Source organism: Nelumbo lutea, chromosome 1 (genome assembly GCF_056320005.1).
Source record: "Nelumbo lutea isolate HS-2025 chromosome 1, American lotus-T2T, whole genome shotgun sequence".
Lineage (NCBI taxonomy): Eukaryota > Viridiplantae > Streptophyta > Magnoliopsida > Proteales > Nelumbonaceae > Nelumbo > Nelumbo lutea.
Genome location: NC_142684.1, coordinates 122,182,677 through 122,207,443, shown reverse-complemented (window position 1 = coordinate 122,207,443; position 24,767 = coordinate 122,182,677). Strand labels below are relative to the sequence as shown.

General features: G+C 35.9%; 1 protein-coding gene and 1 long non-coding RNA gene across 2 annotated transcripts; both read left to right on the top strand.

The window, feature by feature from the left end:
• Window positions 1-1,296: 1,296 nt before the first annotated feature.
• LOC148877225 (uncharacterized) lies at window positions 1,297-2,224 on the top strand. Its single transcript, XM_088969028.1, has 2 exons — window positions 1,297-1,721; window positions 1,804-2,224. Exons 1-2 carry the CDS (start codon window positions 1,297-1,299, stop codon window positions 2,222-2,224), a joined length of 846 nt encoding a protein of 281 aa, XP_088825154.1.
• A 956-nt stretch (window positions 2,225-3,180) lies between these two features.
• LOC148877224 (uncharacterized) lies at window positions 3,181-18,775 on the top strand. The gene is made up of 3 exons (XR_016112641.1): window positions 3,181-3,628; window positions 17,965-18,355; window positions 18,542-18,775. It is a non-coding gene; the product is annotated as an uncharacterized LOC148877224 (long non-coding RNA).
• The last annotated feature ends 5,992 nt before the right edge of the window (window positions 18,776-24,767 follow it).

Below are 24,767 nucleotides of genomic sequence, written 5' to 3'. Positions count from 1 at the left end.
AGCTTTAATTGTAACTGCATAGGCATTTTGGATATTTTTGTGTCTCTTGTTAGAAGTTTCTAACAAAAGGGATCTATTTGCCAATGTTTTCAACTTGTCGTTGACTCGAACAGTCGAACCATTTGAAACCATTAGTGTTGGGGGAGGACTAGGTGGTTTTGATGACAGCAATGTTGGTCGATTGGTTGTTCACAATGCTGATGGAGCAGAGGAGGACTTTAGTGAAGAAGATTATGACCTTAACTATGATATTAGTGATAGTGAGGAAGGTGAAGACGATAATGACACTGAAGACCTTGATCTTGAGTTTGAGACCGAGGGAATTGAAAGTGGGGACTGTGCCAACAATTATTTGTCTGATTATGAGCCAACTTCTGAATATGAAAGTTTAGTTGGTTCAAATGATGAGGATAACAGAAGGCCAAAAACTAGAAGTCGGTATGATCTTTCCAACAGTTAAAGAATTCAGAGATGCTCTTCGAGAGCATTCAATCATTAAAGGTTTTCAAATTGTTTATATTAAGAATGAAAAATCTCGAGTAACTGGTCGTTGTGCAAATAATGAGTGTAAAAAGGCGCATACATGTTTCTCCGCTCCAAGAGGGCACATTGCACAAAGAGCATACTTGCCCCCGTGTTTTCCGAAATAAGCTGACAACAAATACATGTTGGCATAAAAAATAGGGGACAAACTACGTAATGACGCAACATAGAAATTGCAGTCAATTATGTTTGAATTGAAAAGTACATATGATATTGAAATTTCAAAGGCAAAAGTGTATAGAACAATTAGGGAGGCAATGAAAAAGGTTCAGTAAGTTGCCTCGGTATTGTCAAGCAATATTACAATCAAACCCCGGAAGTGTGGCAAGGTTGCATGTAGAGAGAGTTACCAATAATTCACCAGCTATTTTCAAGAGAGTGTTTCTCTGTTTTGCTGCTATGCGTAGAGAGGCAATGGATGGATGTAGAAAAGTTGTTGGTTTGGATGGATGTCATCTAAAGGGCCCATATGGTGGGGTCATGTTGATAGCAGTATGTTTGGATGCAAATAATAGCATTTTCCCAATTGGTCTTGCTGTGGTGGAAGTAGAAACAAAACCAAGTTGGACTTGGTTTTTAATTCAATTTAGGGATGCCATGGACATAGATGATGGGGCAGGTTGGACTTTCATCTCTGATTGGCAGAAGGTAAAGAATTTTCCTTTTATGTGCATTTTTTTTATTAAAAGTACAAACTACTTTTACAACCAATGTATAATGACTTGTATATATATATATGCTGTCCATGACATTATGCCTAGTGCAGAGCACCGGTTTTGTCTAAGGGATTTGTATGCCAATTTCAAGTTAGTGCACAAGGGTATGGCACTAAGGGATGCCTATTGGGATGCAGCAAGGGCTTATACAGTTCAAGACTTTAATGAGGCAATGTTGAAGTTGAAAAGTTTAAGTCTATTAGCTTGGGAGTGGGTGAAGGCCATACCTCCAAAATGTTGGAGTAGGCATGCTTTTAGCACTAGTGCAAAGAGTGATGACTTAACTAACAATATGTCTGAATCCTTCAACAAGTGGTACAAGCCCATAGTGTCTCTTTTTGAGTGCATAAGGAGAAATTGGATGGTTAAGGCAATGGACAGATATGAAAAGGTTTCAAATGATAACAATGTTCTTCTTCCAAAGATTGCAAAGTGGGTTTCCAAGCAAAGACATTTTGCAAGGTATTATTCTAACAATTACATTTTTATTATTTTTTATTATTGCAAAATTCAATTAAACATTATTTTTATTTTTTGTATGTAGGAATTGTCAAGTGTTGAGAGCTACAGAAACTGAATATGAAGTGCAATATAATGGGATTTGGAATAGCTTTACATGTACATGTCAATTTTGGGATATTAGTGGAATCCCTTGTCGACATGCAGTAGCCGTAACTATCCATAGGAGAGAGAGAATAGAAGAATACTTCAATGTGTGTTGGACTCGAACAAAATATTTAGAGGCTTACACTCCAAAGGTTCATCCTATTTCAGATGAGAAATTTTGGCCTCTTAGCACATGGGATACTATACATGCACCCCCACTAAGAAGGCAACGTGGTAGACCAAGAGTGTCTAGGTGTAAAGCACTAGATGAAGGAACATCAACTCGTAATCAAATCCCATTAAGTCTCTGTAGAGCAACCGGGTCACGTAAACATGTTAGATGCACTAAATGTGGTTAATCAATATATAACTTAACTAATTTAATAGAAACACTGTATATATAATGAATATGGCAAATGTTTGAGGTTCCCACTGCTATATTGAGACACAAACAATAAGCCGACTTTTATGTTGGCCTCATGAGCAATGACATAACCACAAATACAAGGACAATTAGTGCCATTAATCTTGTTGATTTTTTTTACCCTTCAACTGCTCTATCTTTTGAAAAGCATATTGTCTAATACATAATCGGCATTACCTAACCCATTATAACAAGTGATGGTAATTTAACAATATCTAACTATTTCTTAAACCAAAAATCAAACAGGTGGTGAGCAATATTCTAAATTTCCTCATCAAAACAAATCTAATGATCAACTAATAGAAGGGTCAATAAATAGATTTTGCACCAAAGGTCAGGGGAGGACTTTGCAACGTTTAAAGGTAAGGGGAGTTTTAAGTACTCAAAGATGTCAAGGGAGGTCTTTGCAACGTTTAAAGGTGAGAGGAGGTTTAAGTACTTATCAGAAACGTCAAGAGAGGTTTAAGTATTTTACCCAAGCATGATTCATGAGTATTTTGGGTATTTTAAAAATTTTGAGCAATAAATATCTATTTCTGTTAAATTTTTAACGTGCAACTAACAGAAGGGGTCAGTAAGCAACTTTTACACCAAAAGTGAGGGAAGGGTTTTTGCAACTTTCAAAGATGAGGAGAGGTTTAAGTACATCTCAAAAATGCCAGGGGAGGTTTAAGTCTTTTACCCTAAACTTAACAACTTAACGTTTGAAACCTCTACGAGGTGTTTATAATCGGGAATCGGGATACAAACCATAAACCCGAATCAATCGGTAATTCGGTCGGTTCGGTTCTATCAGGTAAACCCCGACCCATTGACGGCATTATGCTGTGCCCATTTGGGAGGAAGACGGAGGAGGATACTTCATAGAGCTCTTGCTCCTAAACCACTTGTGTGTAGAGATGTGGGAACAGCCTTGTAGGCCGGGGCCTTGATCTTAAGCTCCGACTTGTTGGGTGGCTGGGTCATGGTTCAGCCGCTCAGACGCTCAGCAACCAGAACCAGACGTTATATAAGCCTATAAGGGATGGTGGAGAGAGATTATTCTGCCAGAAACATCTAGTGTTCGTAAGGGCGGAAAAGAACACAAAATTTCATTTTATTTCACTGTCGTCATGATACAGGAAGAGTGAGGCTGGCAATGGAAAGCGAAGCGGAAAATATCGGTAAAAGAACAGCCGATACCATGGATCTTACCACAGACATGGATGTAGAGACCGAGCCGGCGACTGTGGCCGCCACGAAGCCAGAGCCGACGAACAACAACGAAAGCTTGACAGGTTTACTCGCATTGGCTCGCCAACTCATCAACGAAGGGAAGCCTTCTTTAGCTCTCCAAGCGGTAACTAATAAGTACACAAAACCCTCTCTATTTTTCCTATTTGTTTCTTTCTTTCCCAAGATTGTGGAGATGATATTCATTTTCTTTCTTCCCACGGAGAGACCTTGTTGGTAACCAGAATATTTATTGTGTATTTGTAATTCAAACTTCCTGAATGCATGTTGGGATTTTAGAAATCTTTCACAGTGTTATTATTTTTCAATTATTACTGATTTCTGTTATAGTCAATAGGTTAAACATTGAAACTGAACTACTATGCGATGCCCAGACATATATAATCAAGACTTTACCATTTATTGGTTATGCGTTTCCTCTAGTAGCTAATTCCCTTTGTTATTTCGGGGTTATATGCTTCTTAGTTCTTGTCAAGGTTGGAGCTAGAATTTTTCATTTTTAATATCTTTTTGTTAATACATAGATTTCTATCGATTTGGTTTTTTTCTTAGACTTGATGTTATCTACCATAACTTCCATCCTTTTTTTCCCTACGATCTTCTTCAAGAAAGTGTAAATTAAATATTAAATAAAAAAAAGTTGATCGAGCATTCGATTTTACGAATTCAGTTGTTAGTCTTGCCGCATATATAGGTCTCATTGTTTTTTCATAGTTTTGCCTTTACAACAAAAACCGTAGGTTTTATTTTATACACAGAATGGCCATTATCCAATAGGTAAACTATCACGACCAAAAGAACAATATCCCTTCTAATTCGCGAACCAGGAATGATAACTTCCCCTACCTTTCCCCACCCAAAAAAATGTTTCCATCAGACTCAACAAATTACCCCCCAAATCCTTTCCCCATCTCTAAGACTCTAACCATTACTGGATTATAACCTAACCACTGTTCCAGTCCCCTGTGTAATAAAAACATGGACATGAGATGAAAGGTATAACATTGGTGAGAATTGATGGCTGCTAATGAGGAAACAGCAACATGGGAGTACTCTCAATGTTAGCTATGAATTGGTTTTGAAGGCAGAAATTCTTGAAGGTTGACTATTGGGAGGTGGACTATGTGAATTTGTGAATTCTGATATTGAACAGAAGGCATTTGGAGTGGTGAGTATGGTGAGACTTACTCAGTTTGTTCTTTCCTTGGTGTTTTTTTTTTTTGAGGGTGTTCCCATGTTCTTCTTTGTGGATTGCTGTTATGGACAAACTTTATATATATATTTTTTGATAAGTAAAAATGGACAAACTTTATATTTTACACACCATTTGTGACTACTGTAAGCTGGTGGAGGTGAAATGGTATCAAACAATGAATAGGTGGTGGACACACTTATCGAGTCTCTATCTTGCCTACAAAGAACTTAGACCTAATTAGAGAAGCAAGGCTCTAGAGTATGGGCAACGATCCTTTGTATATTCTCTGTTGGATTGTTTTGTGTAGCACTTCTCAGGGTTCCAAGCATCCACTCCCCTGGAAGTGTGTATTCAAGAACCAACATCCTGTCCAAGCCAACCTTTTCTTGTGGACAGCCTTGCTTGTTGAGATTCTTACAATCAATAATGTATTTTCATGAGGTTGTTGTAAAATAAATGCTCTTTTTGTGGGATTACTGAGGAGTTAGATACACATTTATTTCTTCGTTGTCCTGTTCATTTAAGGTTTGGGTTTACTTTATTTATTGCCCTCCTTAAATATCAGTGGGCCACCCTAACAGACTTACTGGGCTTGGTATACTCTTGGCCAGTGAAGGGATATTGCAATAAGGGGAAGGAATTGGGAACATGCTCCCAGTTCCTTGCTGCTGGGCTTTTATTGGAAGAAGAGAATGCATATATTTCAAGAGAAGCTGTCCATTGGAAATAGTAATTGGTAAAATCAAGATATAATTGGTCTTTTGGGTATTCATTAGAGGACTTCTGAACATTTTAACTCCAAATCCTTTTATGATTTAATTGGCCTCTATAATTTTTGTTCTTTCGATGCAACATAATGCTGTTCATGGTTGTCTGTTTGTATGTGCCTCTGTGTATTTTAAAAAGTTTGAGTCTTATCCCTTAGGTCCATATCCTTGTAATTTCTCTATACCTTGGTTAGCTGGGATCATTGGGTAATGGCCCTTAAGGCTAATACTGTGTTTGGTTGCAAAGAAAATGGAAGAAAGCCAAGGGAAACCAAAATAGAAAAGAAAGATGAAGTAAAATAGGAAGGTAAAATTTCTTCTTTTTTTTTTTATCTCTATTTTCTCTCTTGAAAGGTAGAGGAACACAGGAAAAGAGTGGAGAGAAAGAATAAGTTAAACCAGGAATACATCAGCAAAGAATTAGCACTATACAAAAAGTCCCTATCCACTCCTGACTTAGTTAAGGCATCAGCTGTGAAGTTCAATTCCCCTGGGGTCCATCTGGATTTACAATCTAAAGAGGCTGAGATATCCCGGGTTCCATTAAGGAGGTGAGCAAGTCTCCGAGGACCCATCTCCTTTTTTAGTATTCCAACTGATAGCATTTCTGGAATCCCCTTTGGCAACTAGGGAGCTGGATGGCTGGATGGACTTGGTGACCCTCAAGCTCACTAGGAGAGCTCTAACTGTAGCTTCTGAAACATCAATAGCTCCCATTGGCCCATTGAGAACTCAAATAACATTGCTGTCGAATTTGAGGATTAAGCCCCTGATCCCAACCACCCTTAGATGGCCTAAGACACTTTTGCAGTTGTAATTAAACTTCAAGATAAATTTTGTATCAGGCCTGGAATTAGGAGTATGTCTTTTCTTCACTCCTTTCTTTTGTCATGATGTTTGTAGTGGTTACAATATCAAAATTTTGTGAGAGGTTGATGTGGTGTTAATAACTTCTTGACCTTCTTATTGGTTCTTCAATCTTCCTTAGTCTAAGGATTGTTGTACAATTTGAATTTCCTAATCTGTGGTCGAGGGGAGTTTATTGAAGAAAAAGCATTTTCTTGGTGCTGCAAGCGTAATTTGTAGACATTAGGGTTTTTTCCCCCTGATATCTGGTTAATTTGTTTTTGTTAGGGGCTTTGTTATCAAAATGACACCTAACTATTAAGATTAGTAACTATCCCATTCAACGTGCAGAACAATTCTTGCTCCACCCAGTGATTTAAAAGGTGCGCCTAGGCACACAGGCGAGGCACATTTTAGGGTAGGCGCCTCACCTAGGTCCTAGGCGCAGCCATTCCAAAGGCGCACGCCTGGTGTGCCTTGCGCCTTAGCCCAGGTGTGCACCTTTTGAAAATTTGACACTTTTTCCTTTTTTTGAGTCTAGTGGCTGGGTTGGGGGCTCTGCCCCTGAGTCCCCGTGCCACGCCCCTCGAGGCCAGCCCAAACAAGTCCATGTTAGGGTCTTAAATTCTGACTTTTCACACAAAAAAAATGAATTTATAAGTTTTAATTTTTTGATCAATAATTGATTATATAGTTTTAATTGCTTTTAAGAAGATATTTTATTAGGATGAATGAATGGACAACATTAACAAATAGGGGGTTCTCAAAGCACAAAGGCGGCTTGCAAAATTAGGAATGTAATATGTCACATTAGCTACTTGATTTAATTGAGAATAAAGAGATTGTGGGTTTTATATGCTTGAAAATGTTTTATATGTTTGATTTCATTTTTAAATTCTCGTTTGAATATGCTTTACATATTATGTTTATGTATTTTAATTTTAGATAATAGGTTTTTTTAAAACATTTATTTTAAAATTTAAGTTTATATTTTTATTAATATTATGTTTTATAATTTTTTTATTCTTTTTTTTTTGACTTTTTTTTTAATTTTGACATTTTTTTTTATTTTTTAGCTTTTTTTTTTAATTGTGCGCTTTGCCTCAAAAAGCCGTGCACCTCGCCTTGCGCCTCAGGTGCAAAATGGCCCTTGCGCCTCAGGTGCAAAATGGCCCTTGCGCCTTTTGCTTTTAAAACACTGGCTCCACCATGGAGAATATACAACCTTGATTTGGAACTTCCACAACATCATTTGGGAAGGGCAAATGAGATCAAGTACCATCGTTCCTTAAGGGAGGCTAATCAGGCAGTGAACTTTCTAGCTAGCATAGGTCACTCTCTTAATGTGCTTAATATCGATGATTTAATTTGTAAGAGTGATTCGTTTTATATGCTGATAAAAAAAAGAGTGATTTGCTTTATATTTCCTTTATGGACTTGTGGGGGTGTACTTCTCCCCATTCCTTGTACTGTCTTTTCCTAACTATCAAAGAGTCTTGATAAAAGATCAAGAAGTTAAGGAAAGATGGGCAAAAAAAAACAAACAAACTATTTTGAAAAGTTAGTAAATGAAGAACATATAGAGGGTGCATGTGGAGGAGGGATTAATAACTCTCATTGTACTTTCATAAAATTATAATTACCAAAGTGGAGGCGCTTAACAAGTTAAAGGAAGGGAAAAGCGCCAGGACTTGGTAGATTGGAAAGGTATGGGGGAGGTAGGCTTATTATGACTAGCTAAACTATTGAATGAAATAATAATCCACACTGTGAAAATTTGGGAGAGAACAATTGAGCAAAGGTTATGACTTATAACATGTATATCATAAAACCAATTTGGGTTTATGCCAGGGAGATTGACCATGGAAACAACCTTTCCATTAAGACAATTGATAGAAAAGTTAGGAGTAGAGAGGTCTATATATGGTTTTCATAAAAGCATATATGAAGTCCCTAGAGAAGGTAATATGGTGGGTTTTGGAAAACAAAGGAGTCCCAAAATGGTATATGGACCTAATTAAGGATGTGTATGAGGGTGAAAAAACCAATGCTAGAACACCTATGGGAGAGACATTAGATTTTATAGTTACAATGGGTCTTCACCAAGGGTCAGTAAGTAGTCCTTATTTATTTGCATTAGTCATAGATGAATTAACATAAACATATTCAAGAGGAAGTTTCATGGTACTAGATGTTTGCTGATGACATAGTATTAATTGATGAAACTAATGAAGGATTTTACATTCAAAATTAGGCTTTTGGATGAATACATAGAAACAAAAGGTTCTAAAATAAGTAGGACTAAAATAGAATATATGCAATGTAAATTTAGTTGTAATAGGAGTCTGAACCAGGGTATACTTAGGATTGGAGACCAAGTGATAACTTAATGTGACCTCTTCTTCTGTTACCTTGGTTCAACATTCAAAATAAAGGGGAGATTAAGGAGGATGTCAATCATAGAATTAGAGAAAGATGGGCAAAGCGGAGGAGTGCATCTGAGATCATATGTGATACAGTGATAGGCAAATACCGCTTAGGATAAAAGGACAATTCTGTAAAACAATTATAAGGCCAGCTATGTAGTATGGGGTTGAGTGTTGGGCAGTTAAAAAACAACATGGCCTCAAAATGAGTGTGGCAGAAATGTGAATGTTTAGGTGGATGAGTGGTAAAACTTCAGAAATGAAGTCATATGAAGGAAGCTAGGAGTAGCTTGAATAGGTAATAAAATGAAGAAAAGTAAATTGAGGTGGTTTTGGTCACGCACATGGAAGACCTTCTACAACACCAGTTAGAAGAAGTGATCAGTTACAACACCATTTAACAATGGATATATGGCACTGAATGTATTGGAATGGTGAAACATGATTCATGTAATTGATCCCATGCTGTTGTGATAAGACTTAGATGATGATGATGAAGAACTCTCTCATTCAAAGTTTTGCTTGAAGCAGGAGTTTCTGATAGGGTTGGATGCCCAAAGTTTAAAAATGTTAATATGCTCATCAGTTTAAAATTGTATTTATTAGGTGTTTGTTGAGCAATATGTTGAGAGAGTTATTTTATGTTAAGTCTTGGGAGGCAGGAATCTTGTAATTTTTAGAAGAAAATAAGGGCGCTTCAGTCCGAAAATTATTATAAACAGGGGCACTATTGTCCTTGCACTTTGGACTCTAATCTTCTCTTCTAAGAGATGTTCATCTGTTTCTCTTAGCCCCAATCTCTCTTTCTCTTCTCCCTCTCTTTTCTTTCTTCTTCCCGGTCTGAATACTAATACAGCTTTGTTACATGGTATCAGAGCAGGGAGATTGGGGTATCTTGTTTGTTCTACTCCATCTTTTGTGTTCTCATAGCTCATTATCTTATCAATTGGATGCCATCTTTTGTGTTGCATAATCAGATTCCTTACTCTGTTCTCGTTCCTAACTCACCTCTATTTCCTCTCCCTTCTTGTGTCTTTGGATGTGTTTTCTTTGCTCATCTCTTTGGTCATCATAGGGACAAACTTGAACCCTTGGCTGTTAAATGCATTTCTTGGGTTACTCTAGGACACAAAAGGGCCACAAATGCTACAATTCTTCGCTTTGTCATCATTTCATCAATGCAGATGTTACATTCCTTGAATGTATTTCCTATTTTTCTTTTCCCAATTATCCATCTCACTTGCTCATTCATGATGATCCTCCTCTTCCTGTTCATATTCATTCATCTATTTAGGTTCTTGTTCTTGTCTCTCTTCCTGCCAAACCACCCCTTTAGTAGGTTTATCTTAAAAAGAGAACATCAGTTCAGCCTTTACCACCATTTGCCTTGCCGTCTGTTGATCCTGATGATGTAGTGCTGACACCTTTGCCTTCAGATATTGATCTTACCTATTGTTCTCTAGAGGGGTAAGCACACTTGTATTGCACACCCTAGTAGTACCTTTGTTTCTTATCAATTTGTCTCCATTGCCCGTGCATTTTTTTACATCTCTCTCTACAATATCTATTCCTAAGTCCATGCAATAGGCCTTATCTGATCCTGGGTGGAGGACAACTATGGAATAAGAGATGTTAGCTTTACATCAGAATGGTACTTGGGAATTGGTTCCACTTCTAGTGATAAGAAAACTGTTGGTTGTAGGTGGGTCTATATTGTGAAGTTTCAGCCTGATGGGATAGTTAAGAGGCTCAAGGCTCGTTTTGTTGCCAAGGGTTTCACTCAAACCTATGGCATTGATTTTGATGAAACCTTTCCACCAGTTGCCAAGATTAATCAATGCGGGTCATTATATCCTTGTATGCTATTCATCATTGGCCATTGTATCAACTTGATGTTAAAAATGCCTTCGTTCATGGTGACCTTGTTGAAGAAATGTATATGGAGCAACCACCTAGGTTTGTTGCTTATTGGGAGTGTCAGGGAATGGTTTGTAAGCTAAAGAAGGCACTAAATGGACTGAAACAATCACCTTGTATGCTATTCGTCATTGGCCATTGTATCAACTTGATGTTAAAAATGCCTTCGTTCATGGTGACCTTGTTGAAGAAATGTATATGGAGCAACCACCTAGGTTTGTTGCTTATTGGGAGTGTCAGGGAATGGTTTGTAAGCTAAAGAAGGCACTATATGGACTGAAACAATCACCTTGAGCTTGGTTTTGAACTTTAGTGATGTAGTTATTGAATTTGGTTTGCATAGATGTCAGATTGACTATTTTGTGTTTAGTAAGACTTTAGATGCAGGTTGTATTATTCTTGTGGTTTATGTGGATGATATTGTGATAACAGGGAGTGGCTCGTAAGGGATTAGCAAGTTGAAGATGTTTCTACAGGAGGGATTTCACACTAAGGATCTGGGCAAACTTCTGTATTTCCTTGGGATAGAGGTTATGAGAACAGTCATACAGATCTCGTTGTCACAACACAAGTGTACTTTGGATTTATTTGAGGAGACAAGTATGTTGGGATGCAAACGAGCTACTACACCAATGGATCCCGACTCTAAACTATTTCCAAGTCAAGGGGAATTTGTTGATGATCCTAGTCAATATAGAAGGCTAGTAAGGAAACTCAACTATTTGACCATCACACGCCCAAATATCTCTTTTGTTGGTGAAGTTGTCAATCAGTTCATGAGCTTTCCTCGTATTCCTCACCTTGAGGCAGTTTTTAGAATTCTATGGTATCTTAAGGCATTAGGCATGGGAGTAATCTACAAAGATCATGAACATTTGAGTATATTGGGTTTTACAGATGTAGATTGGGATGGATCACCTATAGAAAGAAGATCTACCACAGGATATTTTACCTTCTTAGGTGGAAATCTGATTTCTTAGAGAAGAAATAAAGTGTAGTGGCACGGTCTAGTGATGAAGTTGAATACTGAGCTATGAGTTAGGCAATGGGGGAGTTAGTGTGGCTCAAGAACTTTCTTCACGAAATAGGGATTCCTATAAAACTTCCCATGCACCTGCTTTGTGATAATCAGACAACCATTCATATTCCCTTGAATCCGGTATTTCATGAGAGGACAAAGCACATTGAAGTAGATTGTCATTTTGTAAGGAGAAGGTCCAAGATTAACTTCATCTCAAGCAAATTAACTAGCAGATTTGTTGACTAAAGCTTAACATCACCCACAAATTAACTTCATCTCAAGCATGTTTGGTAAGGGTGAGCAAATGGGTAGGTTCTACTTGGAACAAAATGGAACCGACCTCAAACAGGCCTTGAACTGACCCTACCCAATCTGTGTCGAATGATTTTTTTAATCCAAATAATTCATAACCCAAATAAGTGGGTTGGCTAGTTTGCTAGCCAAATCATCAAAACTATAAGAAAGTGTCCCGTATGGGAGTTCCCACTCTTTAAGTGGGAGGGACACTTCACCTAAGAGGAGGAGGTAGTTACATAACTACTCCACTCCCTATTTAAGCACCTTAAGGAGAAGCTAGAGGGTTTCTCCCTATCTCATTGGAGAAAATTGTCTCAAGAGATTCTTAAGAAAAGCCAAGATAAAGAGAGGAGAAAAGAGAAATTCCCAAGGGAAGAGGAAGACAGGGAAGGAAAAGAAATCTCACTAATATAGGTAGAAAAAGGAAAGTCCTCTCCGTGAATACTTCCTATATATGTCTTTTGCTATGTATCCTTCTTCTCTCTTTTATTTTTACTTTTGAGAAAGTAAATAGAGGGAAATAAACCATCTATGATCAGTTGTTTCTACTTGGTCCATTATGGTCCCTCTTTCAAGACAAAGTTAGGGATTAAACCATCTATAGTCTAATTCTCAAGGATTGATTATGGTTCCCTTCAAGTGAAAATGAAGAATAGGGGGATAAAAACTGTCTACAATCAAATATTCAATTTGGTTGACCATGGTTCCATTCTTGTATGCAAAAATCCAAAGGATTAAGGCTATCTACATTTAGAATTTCATTTGATTGACTACAACTTATTGTGAAGAAAGGAGTGAGAAGGAATTCTTTTTTTTGTATCAAAAAGAAAAAAGAGAAATGTATTGTTGTAGAGTTTCTCAATTGTATTTTCTTTTTTTTCTTCTCATTCTTGACACTTGATGTAAAAGAAATGCAAATGAAAAGGTCTTTTTAAGTATTCTATTGTTCTTCTCTTTTGTTCTATGCATTCATTTCTCTAAGTTAGAATCATAAGGTGTTTTCTACTTTCTTGTGGAGATGTAATTAAGGGGAACAATTAGTATGACTCCCTGAATGGGCCTTAACCAAAATAATAAAAACCCAATCACTTGATTGAGTGAATTATGTTGCATGAGAATTTATTAAAAATTTCACACCAACAATCTATTATAGGGTAGGGGTTTTCACACCAACCCCTACCCAGGCCAGTTCCAGGGTCTAGGGGTTTACATTACCCGAACCAACACGATGAACTGGCCTTGGAACTGAACTTGCCTTGAAATAAACCCCAAAATACTTTTTGGGGTGTGAAGATTTGAACCCAAGCACTCGTGGTTACAAAGGCCATGGTTTCACTTGACCATTGAGTTACTTAAGTGATTTGATCATTTGTTTTTATTTTAATATTTGAACGTGTACAATAAGTAGTATAAAAGGTAATATTTACAAAATTTAACTTTAAATTATAAGTTTTGAATCATATAATGATAATCTACATATTAAGTTATCCAATTTAATCAATAAAGATAATATAAGTTTGAAACTATATATTATATTTATTAAAAATCAAGTTTTTAAAGAACATGCTTTTTTTTTGAAGGGAGAGAGTAAAGAAAGTACAGGTTCCATGGGTAGACCTTGGAATCGACCCCATAATCACCAAGGCCAGAACCGACCTTCACAGGGTAGGTTCCGGTTCCAAAAACCTGGAACCAACCCCTACAGGGTAGGTTCAAGGTTTTGCCATGAAACCTAACCGAACCGGCCCATGCTCACCCCTAATGCTGGGTCTATATAACATATACAGTCCAGCTTGAGGGGGACTGTTGATCGAGCTATTTTATGTTAAGTCTTGGGAGGAAGGCCCATGCTCCAGTCCTAAAATTATTATAAACAGGGCCACTATTGCCCCTGCACTTATTTTTCATTAATATATATGCTGGGTTGACTTTCTTAGAGAGATTGGACTCTAATTTTCTCTTCTAAGAGAGGTTCGGCTGTTTCTTGTAGCTCTAATATCTCTTTTTCTTTTTCTTCTTCCTCTATTCTCTTTCTTTTTCCTGGTCCGAATACTAATACAGCTTTGTTACACAATAGCTGCTTGTTTGGTTGGATGTCAAACACGAGTGAGGTGAAAAACCTAGAGTAGTAATTCCTTCAACTATGTATGCTGTGACCAGAGAATCATTCTTGTGCTAATTCAGTAAGTTGACCCTTTCATTCTATCTTCTTCCTTAATCCATTTCCAAGTTGCTCTTTTGAACTTCTGATACATGCATTTTACAGCCCTGCTATCTTTAATCCAATTCTTGGGATTCAATTACTTATTATAAACCCTAAACAATAACCCATTTTCATTCCTACATTCGAACCCTGCATTACCATTTATAGTACCAGTTAGCCAGTCATAGGTAAAGTAGATTGCCATCTTATGTGAACAAGATGCCATGAGCAAGTCTATGACCAACACTGATGGGAGCCACATGCCCATCCATGTGGAGAAACAAGGATTGGGTTGACATACCTCTGCCCCTTTTCAATCCAGTCTGTGTTCTCTCATGTGAATGGAAATGTGTGATGTACATGTTGAGATAGTCTTATTTACAGTAGATCCAGTCTCACATTTAAGTCCATATTCTGCCCCCTTATAAGGATAGTATTAATATGAAAACTGCTTTTTTAGTTGCATCCTTTACAACCCTTAGTTGTTTCTGGCACATGGCTCCTAACAGCATTTGCAAATGCAATTTATCCTGCATTACCATATAGATTCTGCATACTAATTGTTTCTTGATTCTTTTTACCAAAAGGAATGTGGAATTTTCTAATTTCTTTTTTCTTGAGAAAAATAAGAGACAATACTCTAAACCTATGATTGATGAACTTGGATGGGTGAAAGTAGATAAAATTGGTTCAACTTATGACTTATCATGCTTGTCTTTATCAGAATACAGTCCACCAGATTTCTTTTAGTTGTTTAACTTTCTAAACCCTAGCTTCTTCTTCATGACAAAATTAAGTTTCCATACTACAGTAACATATAAGGCTAGCGTTTTTTCCCAATCGAGTTCCGGGCAAATGGCTGGAAATAGAATTTTGGAAATTATAGTTATGAGAGCACCAGAGACAGCTTCTTTGCATGTGCAGGGGTAAGGCTGTTTACATCTGTCCCTATCCAGACCCTGCATTGGTGGGAGACTTGTGCACTGAGCTGCCCTTTTTATAGTTATGAGAGCACTCAATTTCTCAATGCAGACCCTATTAGTTCAACTTCAAACTATACAATTTCAACAGTTGTAGTTAAGTTGAAGTGTTTTTTACAAAAGTGAAAGTCTTGTGCTCATCTCTATGTCAGTGCTTCACTTGACATGTGATAATTTGACATGGCAAAGGCAAAATGATAACCTACATTGTTCTAACCTTCTAGTTGGGTTTGGATTTGCAATTCACTGGATTTCACATTTTAATGATTGCAATTTGTCTTAAAGATGATTGTTCTTCATTACAATAAGGGTCCTGAAATGTAGATATGATAAATGTATTTATAGAACATTTTTAGGACATAAGTGGAAGATTGCCTTTATTATGGTCCAAGAGCTTAGATCCTGGTTAGGTTAGATTACAGGGGCTGGACCTTGATCAAGTTAAGATATTTCTTACCTCAGGAATTAAATTAAAATTGGCTCCATTCTTTCTTTGATAACATGGTATTTATCAAGTACAGCAATGAATATTTAATAATGCAAACATTGTATTTCCATTTTATGTGTAGTCTTAATAAAACTTGTGCAAAGAAATTGGAGATAAAGTTGTTTTGGCCTGATTTCTACTTATGTTTTGACTAGAAGAATTATCTCATGATGCTGACATGATAAAAAAGGGGGAAAAAAGAGAAAGCATGAAGAAATCAAATTTCTCCAAATTCCTCATCTAGTGTTTTTCCGTTTATTTTTTGTAATTTCTAGAACTATTAAATCAAAATATGGTCCCTTCGTTTTGTGATGTTGTGGTACTTGTCAAGTATAGGCATCAGACAGTGTGTCGCCATTTTATTCTTAGAGCTGCTCAACTTCTATGAGGAGTATTTGGATTAGTTGTCTCATCCTGAATTTTCTCATTGATTGACTAGGACCCTCAGTATTACCTATTGGTTCAGATGCAATAAAAAAGAGAGAGAAGACATGAACAAAGAAACCAAATTTCCTAATTCCTCATTCAGTGACAATTTTGTAAATTTTAAAAATGGTCTTTTAAGTCTTTTATCTTTGGCTCCATGTTTGTCATAAAAATCCCTGATTGTCCCAAGGATCCCTTTAATTAGTTAAAAGTTGCAAAAATTTGAAGGGTCTTATTAGAATTTAGAGAAGTTGAAATGGTAAGTTCATTACTTAGTTTTTTTTATAGATTCATTTTCACTTTAAAAATTGTATAATAGATCACACCCATGTAAGGGGACTGTAAATTGGGAATATACAGAAAAACTGCCAACACCCCATTTTTCCCTTACCAGTTACCCAAAAAGATTTTCGTTAAAAGGAAAAGAAGTATGTATTCTCTTTAAACAATTTAAGGATTCCTAAACATGCATACAGCATGTCTTGTAAATTAATTTCATTCCCGACAGCCTAAGCTTTTTGTGTTTTTGATTTTTGTGTCATTATTTAGGCTTTCAGTTGCCTATTCAGTGAGACAATTTTTTTTTAATCGTGTGTTTTTGGAAAGTTATGGTGTTAGTGAAGACTCCATATAGTTGGGATATGGCTTTAAATAGAACAGATTGATGAAGCAGGATTCATGTAGTCAACCCCTTATAGTTGGGATAAGGCATGGATGATGATGATGTGTTGGTGGAGACAATCATTTCATAATTAATAAGGAATTAAATATTTAAGAATCTGTTACTGGGTTTTGAGTTACTAATAAGTCCTAAGATCTTACCAACCCATGTATTTAGATTTAAAAATACTCCTTATTTTAATTGAATATGGAGATTTAAATGGGATGGAATTGAATTGAGATTTGTGTTAGATGGTCCCGACCAATTTTAGTTCATACCAGGTTCTGATCGTGTGGTGTCCTTATTTTTTTGGAATATTCTCATAAGATTCATTGTTCCACAAAGTTGTGTTGGAACCAACGAAGAGTATTATTCATAAGAAAAGCCCAACAAAGAGTATTACACTTGTATTATTATTGATAACGACTGCATTAATAATTAGTAACACACTTTGATCAATGGGTTACTGAGTACAACCAGTTATAATTTCGGCCAAGTTAGGAGTGGAAGGGAATTTGTTGCACCAAGATTACATCCAAATGTCAATTCTGGAAAGGGTTCATGGAGAAAACTCTATTGTTAAGAAAAACTCGGCTCCACAGGCACAGAAACTTCATTTTGTGAAAATTGTGGTTTCAAGTCACTGCATCTCTTAAGCTGGGGCCTGTTTGGTAGTCAAAGAAAGACACTTTAATTTGGAGTATATATACATCTATAAATCGGGTGTTGTATCTTCTAAATAATGACTAGCTACATTTGAGATGTCCTTTAGATGAATCAAACAGTTGTATTGGTATTTGGTAATGGAACTGTGATTAATGTATGGAGCTATATTGCCTAGAGAGGAAAAAAGCACTATTAACATTCCATCTATAGTCAACTCAACCAGTAACACTTTTTTTTTTGTCAATTTGTTCCAATCCAACGTGTATCCATGAATTTCAGTTTCATAAGATAAAGAGCTGATGCAACCAATCAAAAAAAAAAAAAACCCAAAGAAGAAGAAAGGAAAATACAGAGCTGATTCAGTGAAGTTCTGACTGAGGAATAGCTATAACCAAGAATTATTTCTGTGATGTAGTAATATGATTGTTGAGATCTCCAAGATTCACATTTCCCTCTTTGATTACTAGTTTGAACTGTTTTCTTCTTTATGATTGCTTTATCTCTGGAAGTTAAAATCTGCCCAGAACTTATCTTCCGGCATGGAAAACAGGTGGTGATGGCAATGAGATCTAATGGTGGAGAGGCGGCTGTGTTCCAAACCTTACATCGTGCTCGGGAGTTATACAGAAGTAAATTGCAAGCAAATGCTGCTGTTGATGAGTTGGCTTCTTTATTTGCAGAATGTGCAATTGCTGAAGCATGTCCAATAGAATCCAGCAGATCATCATCATTTGCTTCGGTCTCAGTGGGGCCATCGCCATCCGTCATGTCAGACGTTCATAGAAACTCTATTCTTGCAAAAACTGGTAGGGAGCAAATTGTGTTAGATGCCTTTTCAGATGGGAGCAGCTTCATATGTTTACAGTGTGGGGGCCTAGTGAGTAATCATCGCAAAGAGGAGCACCTTGCGTATTGGTGTTGCCAAATCTAGCCATGGAAAGGTATTGATATTTTACACAGCTTAGCCTTTGCATAATTGGTTTGGTGAGGTCAAATATGACGATGATATGGCAAGGTTACATGGGTTGAATACCTATTTTGCATAATATGTAAATGCTTTTAGAAATATGTATAATTACCATATTGCTTTCATAATTGTATTTTGCTTTCTTGCTCGTGTGCTGAAGATGTCAGCTGAGTTTCGTTTGGCATATTATCACCGCTTCAGTTTAAAGTCAAACTATCTCTAGTCTCTTTGGAGGGAGCGAACTTTCACGGATATAATCTGTCTGTAAGACTCTTTTCATGTCTTGTATCTTGAAGGGCCAGTAATGTGTTGGTAAGAGGAACTTGAGCAGCTTAAGTCAATGTTTCTCGTTCTCGCTATTTATAGACAAATTATTGATGGTTTTACTTTTAAAGAAGTGCTTATGATAAGGTGAATGGGCACTTGCGAGCCACCAGTTTTGGTGCATGTGAAATGGGATGTTCTCATTTTTAATTTGCCACCCATTCGCCTAAAATGAACCTGAAGCAATGTTCTGATAAGTCCAGTAAAGGTGGGTTTCAGGCTTTCAGCCCGAGATTTTACCAGTTCAAGTAAAGAAGCATCGATCCAGATAATTCTTCTAGTGAATTCTCCTGTTACATGTTAAAGTTCCGAAGCAATGAAGTGGCATGAAATTTTATTGTATTGGGTCTATGTACGAAAAAAGATTTGTTTGGATTGCACTAGTAAGGAAGTGATTTGTTTGTCTGTTTTCAGTTTCGTGCGTCTTTCTTTGCCTAATAAATATCCGGCGGCCCCCAGTTTGAGTAACTGCAGGTGTCAATGGACTCAATTTCTATGCCCGATTCATCAAATGCAGTTATCCTTTGGATTTAGAACTTATATCCATATTACATATATAAGTATATATATCTAATTAAATACTCTGATGTGGGAAAGACTTCTGACCAATCAAAATCCTCTGAATTTTAATGAAAACCCATTTGATTGGTTGTCACTTTTATGATTCCAGTTGATTGGCTACAAGGTTTTTGGCACCATTTCTTTTCAGCATCATAATTGAACATTTGAATCCATACATTTACTATATTTGTGAAGGTAAAATAAGTATATATATTTTTTAATTTTTAAGTTCTTTTTGTCATTTTAAATACAGTAAGATGGTTGCAGATTAAATTTGAATCCAATTTGAGTCCAGCATTTTAGAGATTTTGGATAGCATTTGGATCTAAACGTTTGAAAATCAGATTACAGCCCTGTGAGTAACCATGTGAACAGCGTGAAGTTAGTCGTTCATTGCCTCAAGAGAAAAAGAAAGTTATCAAACTAAACATAGCCTATATTTTTCCCTTTTATTTTTTGGGCTAATGAGCGATGGAAGAAGTTAGGTTTACACAGTTTATTGAGGTGCCGTTTGACAAATCTTTTTAGAAAGATATTCTAACAGCTCATATGGCCCAAAGACATGCTAAGCTTCCAAGGCCTTGGCTTTAAAGATCAAGACTGTTTGGGTAAGTGCCTCAGACTATAAGGCTTTCAAAAACACATTATTGCATGAAAAGACCTAAAAACTTCATTTGAAGCTTTGTGACATTCACTGATTTCAAAATTTTTGGACCTTTTTAGGCATGTATCTTCTAGTCTTCCTAGCTTTCTTTTTCTTTTTTTTTTTTTTGATAAATCCAAAAGGGGCTACACAAAATGGGGGGTAGAATGTCCCCAGCAATCACTAGACCTGGCAATTGGGTTGAGGGGTCGGTTGGGGTTGGGTCAAGGTATTTCGGGTTGATTTTGGGTTGGGTTGTTAAGTGCTAGACCCTAACCCTAAATGCTTGGGTTAGGGTTGATCCATGGGTCAATTTAGGTTATCCCAAAAAATAATTGAAATTTAAAAAAATAAAGAAAAATTACATGAAAAATGTCAAAATTAAAAGAATTAACCTTAAAATTTCAAATATAAATTAAAAAACTTGAACATTTAACAATTTAAAGAGTAAACAATAAAAAGTAAAGACTAAATAGAAAAAAAATTAAAGAGTGGAAACTTCTAACAATGCATAAATAATCCCAATTAGACTTGACAATCGGGTCAGTGGGTTGACCCATGACCCAAGCCAACACAACCCAGTTTTTTTGGGGTTGGGTCGGGTCGAGTCATTTTTACATTCGGGTAGCTAAATATGAGACCCTAACCTTGTTTTTCGGGTTGGATTGGGTTGGGTCAATTTTTTGCCAGGTCTAGCAATCACTAAAACAAATAAAAGAGAGTGACCAAGGAAGGTCGTTAAGGTTGGAGACAGACCCATTTACTACAGAAAGAGCTTTGTGAGCCAAAAATTCAACTGCCTGGTTTGTTTCACGGAAGGACCAAGTTAGGCCCTTGTGCAAATGATTTCCCATCTCCCATCATCCTTGAATAATCCTTCTTAGTCTCCATGGAGGATTGAGTTGACGTTGCAGACTTTTTTGAATCACCAGCTTTGAATCCTCAGCCAAATTGATGGTAGTAAGACCAAGGAAATAAACTTTAAGATCCACTACCTCTCCAAAGTGGTAGGCTTTTGTTTGTTTGAAGCCGAAAAGGTAATTTCCATTCAACTAGTGCTAGACTCATTAACGCAAAATTTGCAGCCAAATGTGACAAAACTGAGCACGTGGAAAACCTTCGTGCGAGGCATCTGCAATCCCTGATGGGGTTCCTTATCTTCCAACAGTGCCTTGATGAAAAGGGACTTTCCAAGAACTGTAGACTGGAGACTAAGCTCCAGTGAGCCTCTTTCTCAATGGCTGAACAGCCATCAATGTTAGGGGATGTTTGGAAGTGTGGCAAAAGAAAAAAAAAAATAGTGTCACGTTGGATCCACATAGGCGTTTCAACAAATGTTCATGTATCTCATTGTTTGGTTCAGTCGATTATTAAAAAATCAGGCATGCCTCGAAAACTGAGACTTTACCAATGCATGAAATGTCAACGGTTGACTGATGTGTATCCTATGTGGTGTTTACCTGTCAGTACATACATGAAAAATGGTGATAAAAATCACCTTACCAAACAGCATACTGTTGCTCACTGCCTATGTGATAGAAGCGTTTTTTTTTGTGAAAAACGGGTCTTGAAGGCATGGGCATTTTTTCTTAAAAATTGATCCTAAAAAGTGCCCACACTTTCACACACCATGTTAACTGTTCTTCGTTTCTTTTGTTTATTTTTGTCACGTACTTGACATCTTACATTCTGTAAGGGAAAAGAAAGTTTGGAGAGCCTCATTTTAATATGGTATCACTGCTCATAAATTGATTCGTTCTATCAACGATGCAAAAAAAAAAAAGCCTTTTACTTGGGGATGAGTTGAAGATCGAAATGGGGTTTGTGCAGGGAATAGGAAGATCAACCATCTATGCTTTATGAAACCAAAAAATGGAAGGCCCAACAAGGGCTGGTTGAGAAAAGAGCTGCAAAACTAGGGGCTGAGACCCTTTGATCTGGTAAGCATACATATGCCACATTTAGTCCCGTTCCAGGAAAATGAAAACTGATAGCCTTTGGATTTATATACGATATTTAATACAGTATGTTCAAATTAATGGAGATGTGGATCACTCTTTTTTTTTCTCTAATTTTTTTATATGAAAATTTATAGCATTTATTTTACACATGAATATTTAATTTGTAAGACGTTTCTTTTTTTTTTTAATATTATTTATTAGTGATGTGGCCAAATGCCAATCTTTAGCTTGGAGGGTGGTAGGACTGTAAAGCATCAGATCAGGTTTACTAAAGGGTATATCCATCCAATAAAAAATCCAAATATCCCAATTTGATAAGAATCTGTCGGATTTTCAAGAATATGATTTGAATTCTAATAAAAAAAAATTGATGATATAATATAATTAATATAATATATTATTTACATAATATATAATATAATAAAATTTTATAATATATAATATATAATTATATAAACAATATATAATATTTCATAACTAATGGATTGGATGGAATTGTAGCAGTTCAGATCATGGTATAATCAAATTCGATCGATTAACTATAAGGATCGACTTTTCTGATCCAATCTGATTTCTTACGATCAAAGAGGTATCCAAATCCAATTCTTATCGGATTGAATTGATCATGGCTAGATCTTACTAGAGGTCTTCTACCAACAAAGAGGTATCCAAATCCAATTCTTATCGGATCAAAGAGGTATCCAAGTCTTCTAAATCTAGTTCTCCTTGGAACAGATGGCTAGATCTTACTAGAAAGGTACCACATATCCTTTAATCACAGACCTAATTTCATTTCACAAGTCAAATTCAAAACCCATATGAAAGGTTGGTAAGACTTACCACATGCATTGCATATTAGGTCTTCTAACTTTAGTTTCCAACTCAAATAGAAAACTGGAATCGAAGGACGCATTTCATCAATCTCTTGTGCTGGACTCCCCACTCCCCAGTCAATACTTATCTGTAGTTGATCATGTCAGCTTCTCAGAATCTAGTAATGTTTGGCCCTAATTAGCATTCATTTTACACTTCTTTAGGGTTGTGGGTCAATGGTTTGACTGACTGGGTCGAACAGTTCAGACTGTGCCACATTATTATATATATATATATATATATATATATATATATATATATATATATATATATATATATGCAAAACAGTCTACATCTCCATTATCCTTACCTTGCATTCTCCTTGAATCTCTCTCCTCTTCCCTTCCCACCACTCCCATTTTGCCAATTCAACACCATTTCTCTCAATTCCTTAATTAATTCAATATATTATCTATAATATCTCCCTCACAACTACTCACGTCTCTCACTCTCTTTTCCCACATAACTAGTCTCCTTAATTAGCTCAATTCTTTCTCATGATGCCATGTCACCACCCTTTTAATATTGGTAACCAATTAATGTCCATTACATTTCCATATTAGGATAGTTTATCTCATTAGTGAGATATACATCCCATAGAGTAGGACTAGTCCTTACAAAATTGGATAAAGTATTTTGGGAAGATTTTGAACAATCTTTCATTTCCATATTCTTCTTCTATTGCTAAACAATATGAGTTGCATTAAAATCTTGAGTCAAAACCTCGAAGACCCCATTCTTGGGTTGTATAACACCAATGATTTACATAATTAGCACTAAATAATTTAATTTGTTTTATTTACATAATTAACAGTAAAATGGTTAATTATAAGTTTCCATAATAATTACTTAATTTACACTAATGAATTTACTGAAATTTTAACACTTTAAACCTTTAATTTATTAGGTTGCTTAATAAAAATTAGTTATATTGTTTAATTAACAAAATTACTTAGAGATGACAATTTTCCCTATCATCGCTGGGTACTCGACCTCCTTGACCCATTGGGGATTAATAGGGCGGGGATAGGGCAAGAATGGGAATGGAGATTAATAGGGATCCCTAATTGGGGATGGGGATGAGGATGGAGAGTGAAGTCCCTGACCTACCTTGACCTTGATTATATATTAAATATTATTTACATTATATATACATCAAAATATATTAAAAAATATATTTATATTTTAAAATTTCCTCTATTTTAAGTGAATCTATTTTTCAAAAACACTTTTAATTAAAATTTTAATTAACTTTAATGACATAATTAACAGTAAATTGGTTAATTTTGATATCTTAATTAAGGAATGAAGAGAAAGGGTGTTAAATTGGCAAAATGGAAGTTGGGAAGGGGAAAGGAAAGAGAGTTAAGGAGGAAGAGGGTTTGGAGAAATGAGAGGGGTAGTTGACATGGACCACTTTTCTTTATATATATAGTATAGATTATTTACATTATATATATCAAAATATATTTTAGATATTATTTATATTTTAAATTATTATTTATTTTAAGTAAATTTAATTTCCAAAAAATACTTTTAATTAAAAAAATTTGGTGCTTCGGGTCCCTGTGGGAAACCTATCTTCGTTAGGGATTAAGGATGAAGGGTAACTTTTACCCCTAGCAGTGGTTGGGGTCGGGGATGGGGATTTGTTTCAAAGTCAGGGCTGGGGATGGGGAATATGGTCTCTGCCCTGAACCCAATTTACTTATTTTACTATTAACTAACAACAATTATTTAAATTTAATTACAAAATAATAATAATTTATTAACAATAATTATAGTTTAATTAACTTTAAATTAGTAGTAATTATGCATTTATTATTTTATTGTGAATATGTGTATAAATGAATATATGTGTATATATGTGTATATGTGTATAAATATATATTTTATTAATAAGTATTGTATAAATATGTTTTAGATATGTTATATGTATATTTATATTTAATTTATATTTTTTAACTCAGTTTTTAATTTTTATTTATAAAAATATTAAAATTTGCAATTAGAGGCCAAAAATG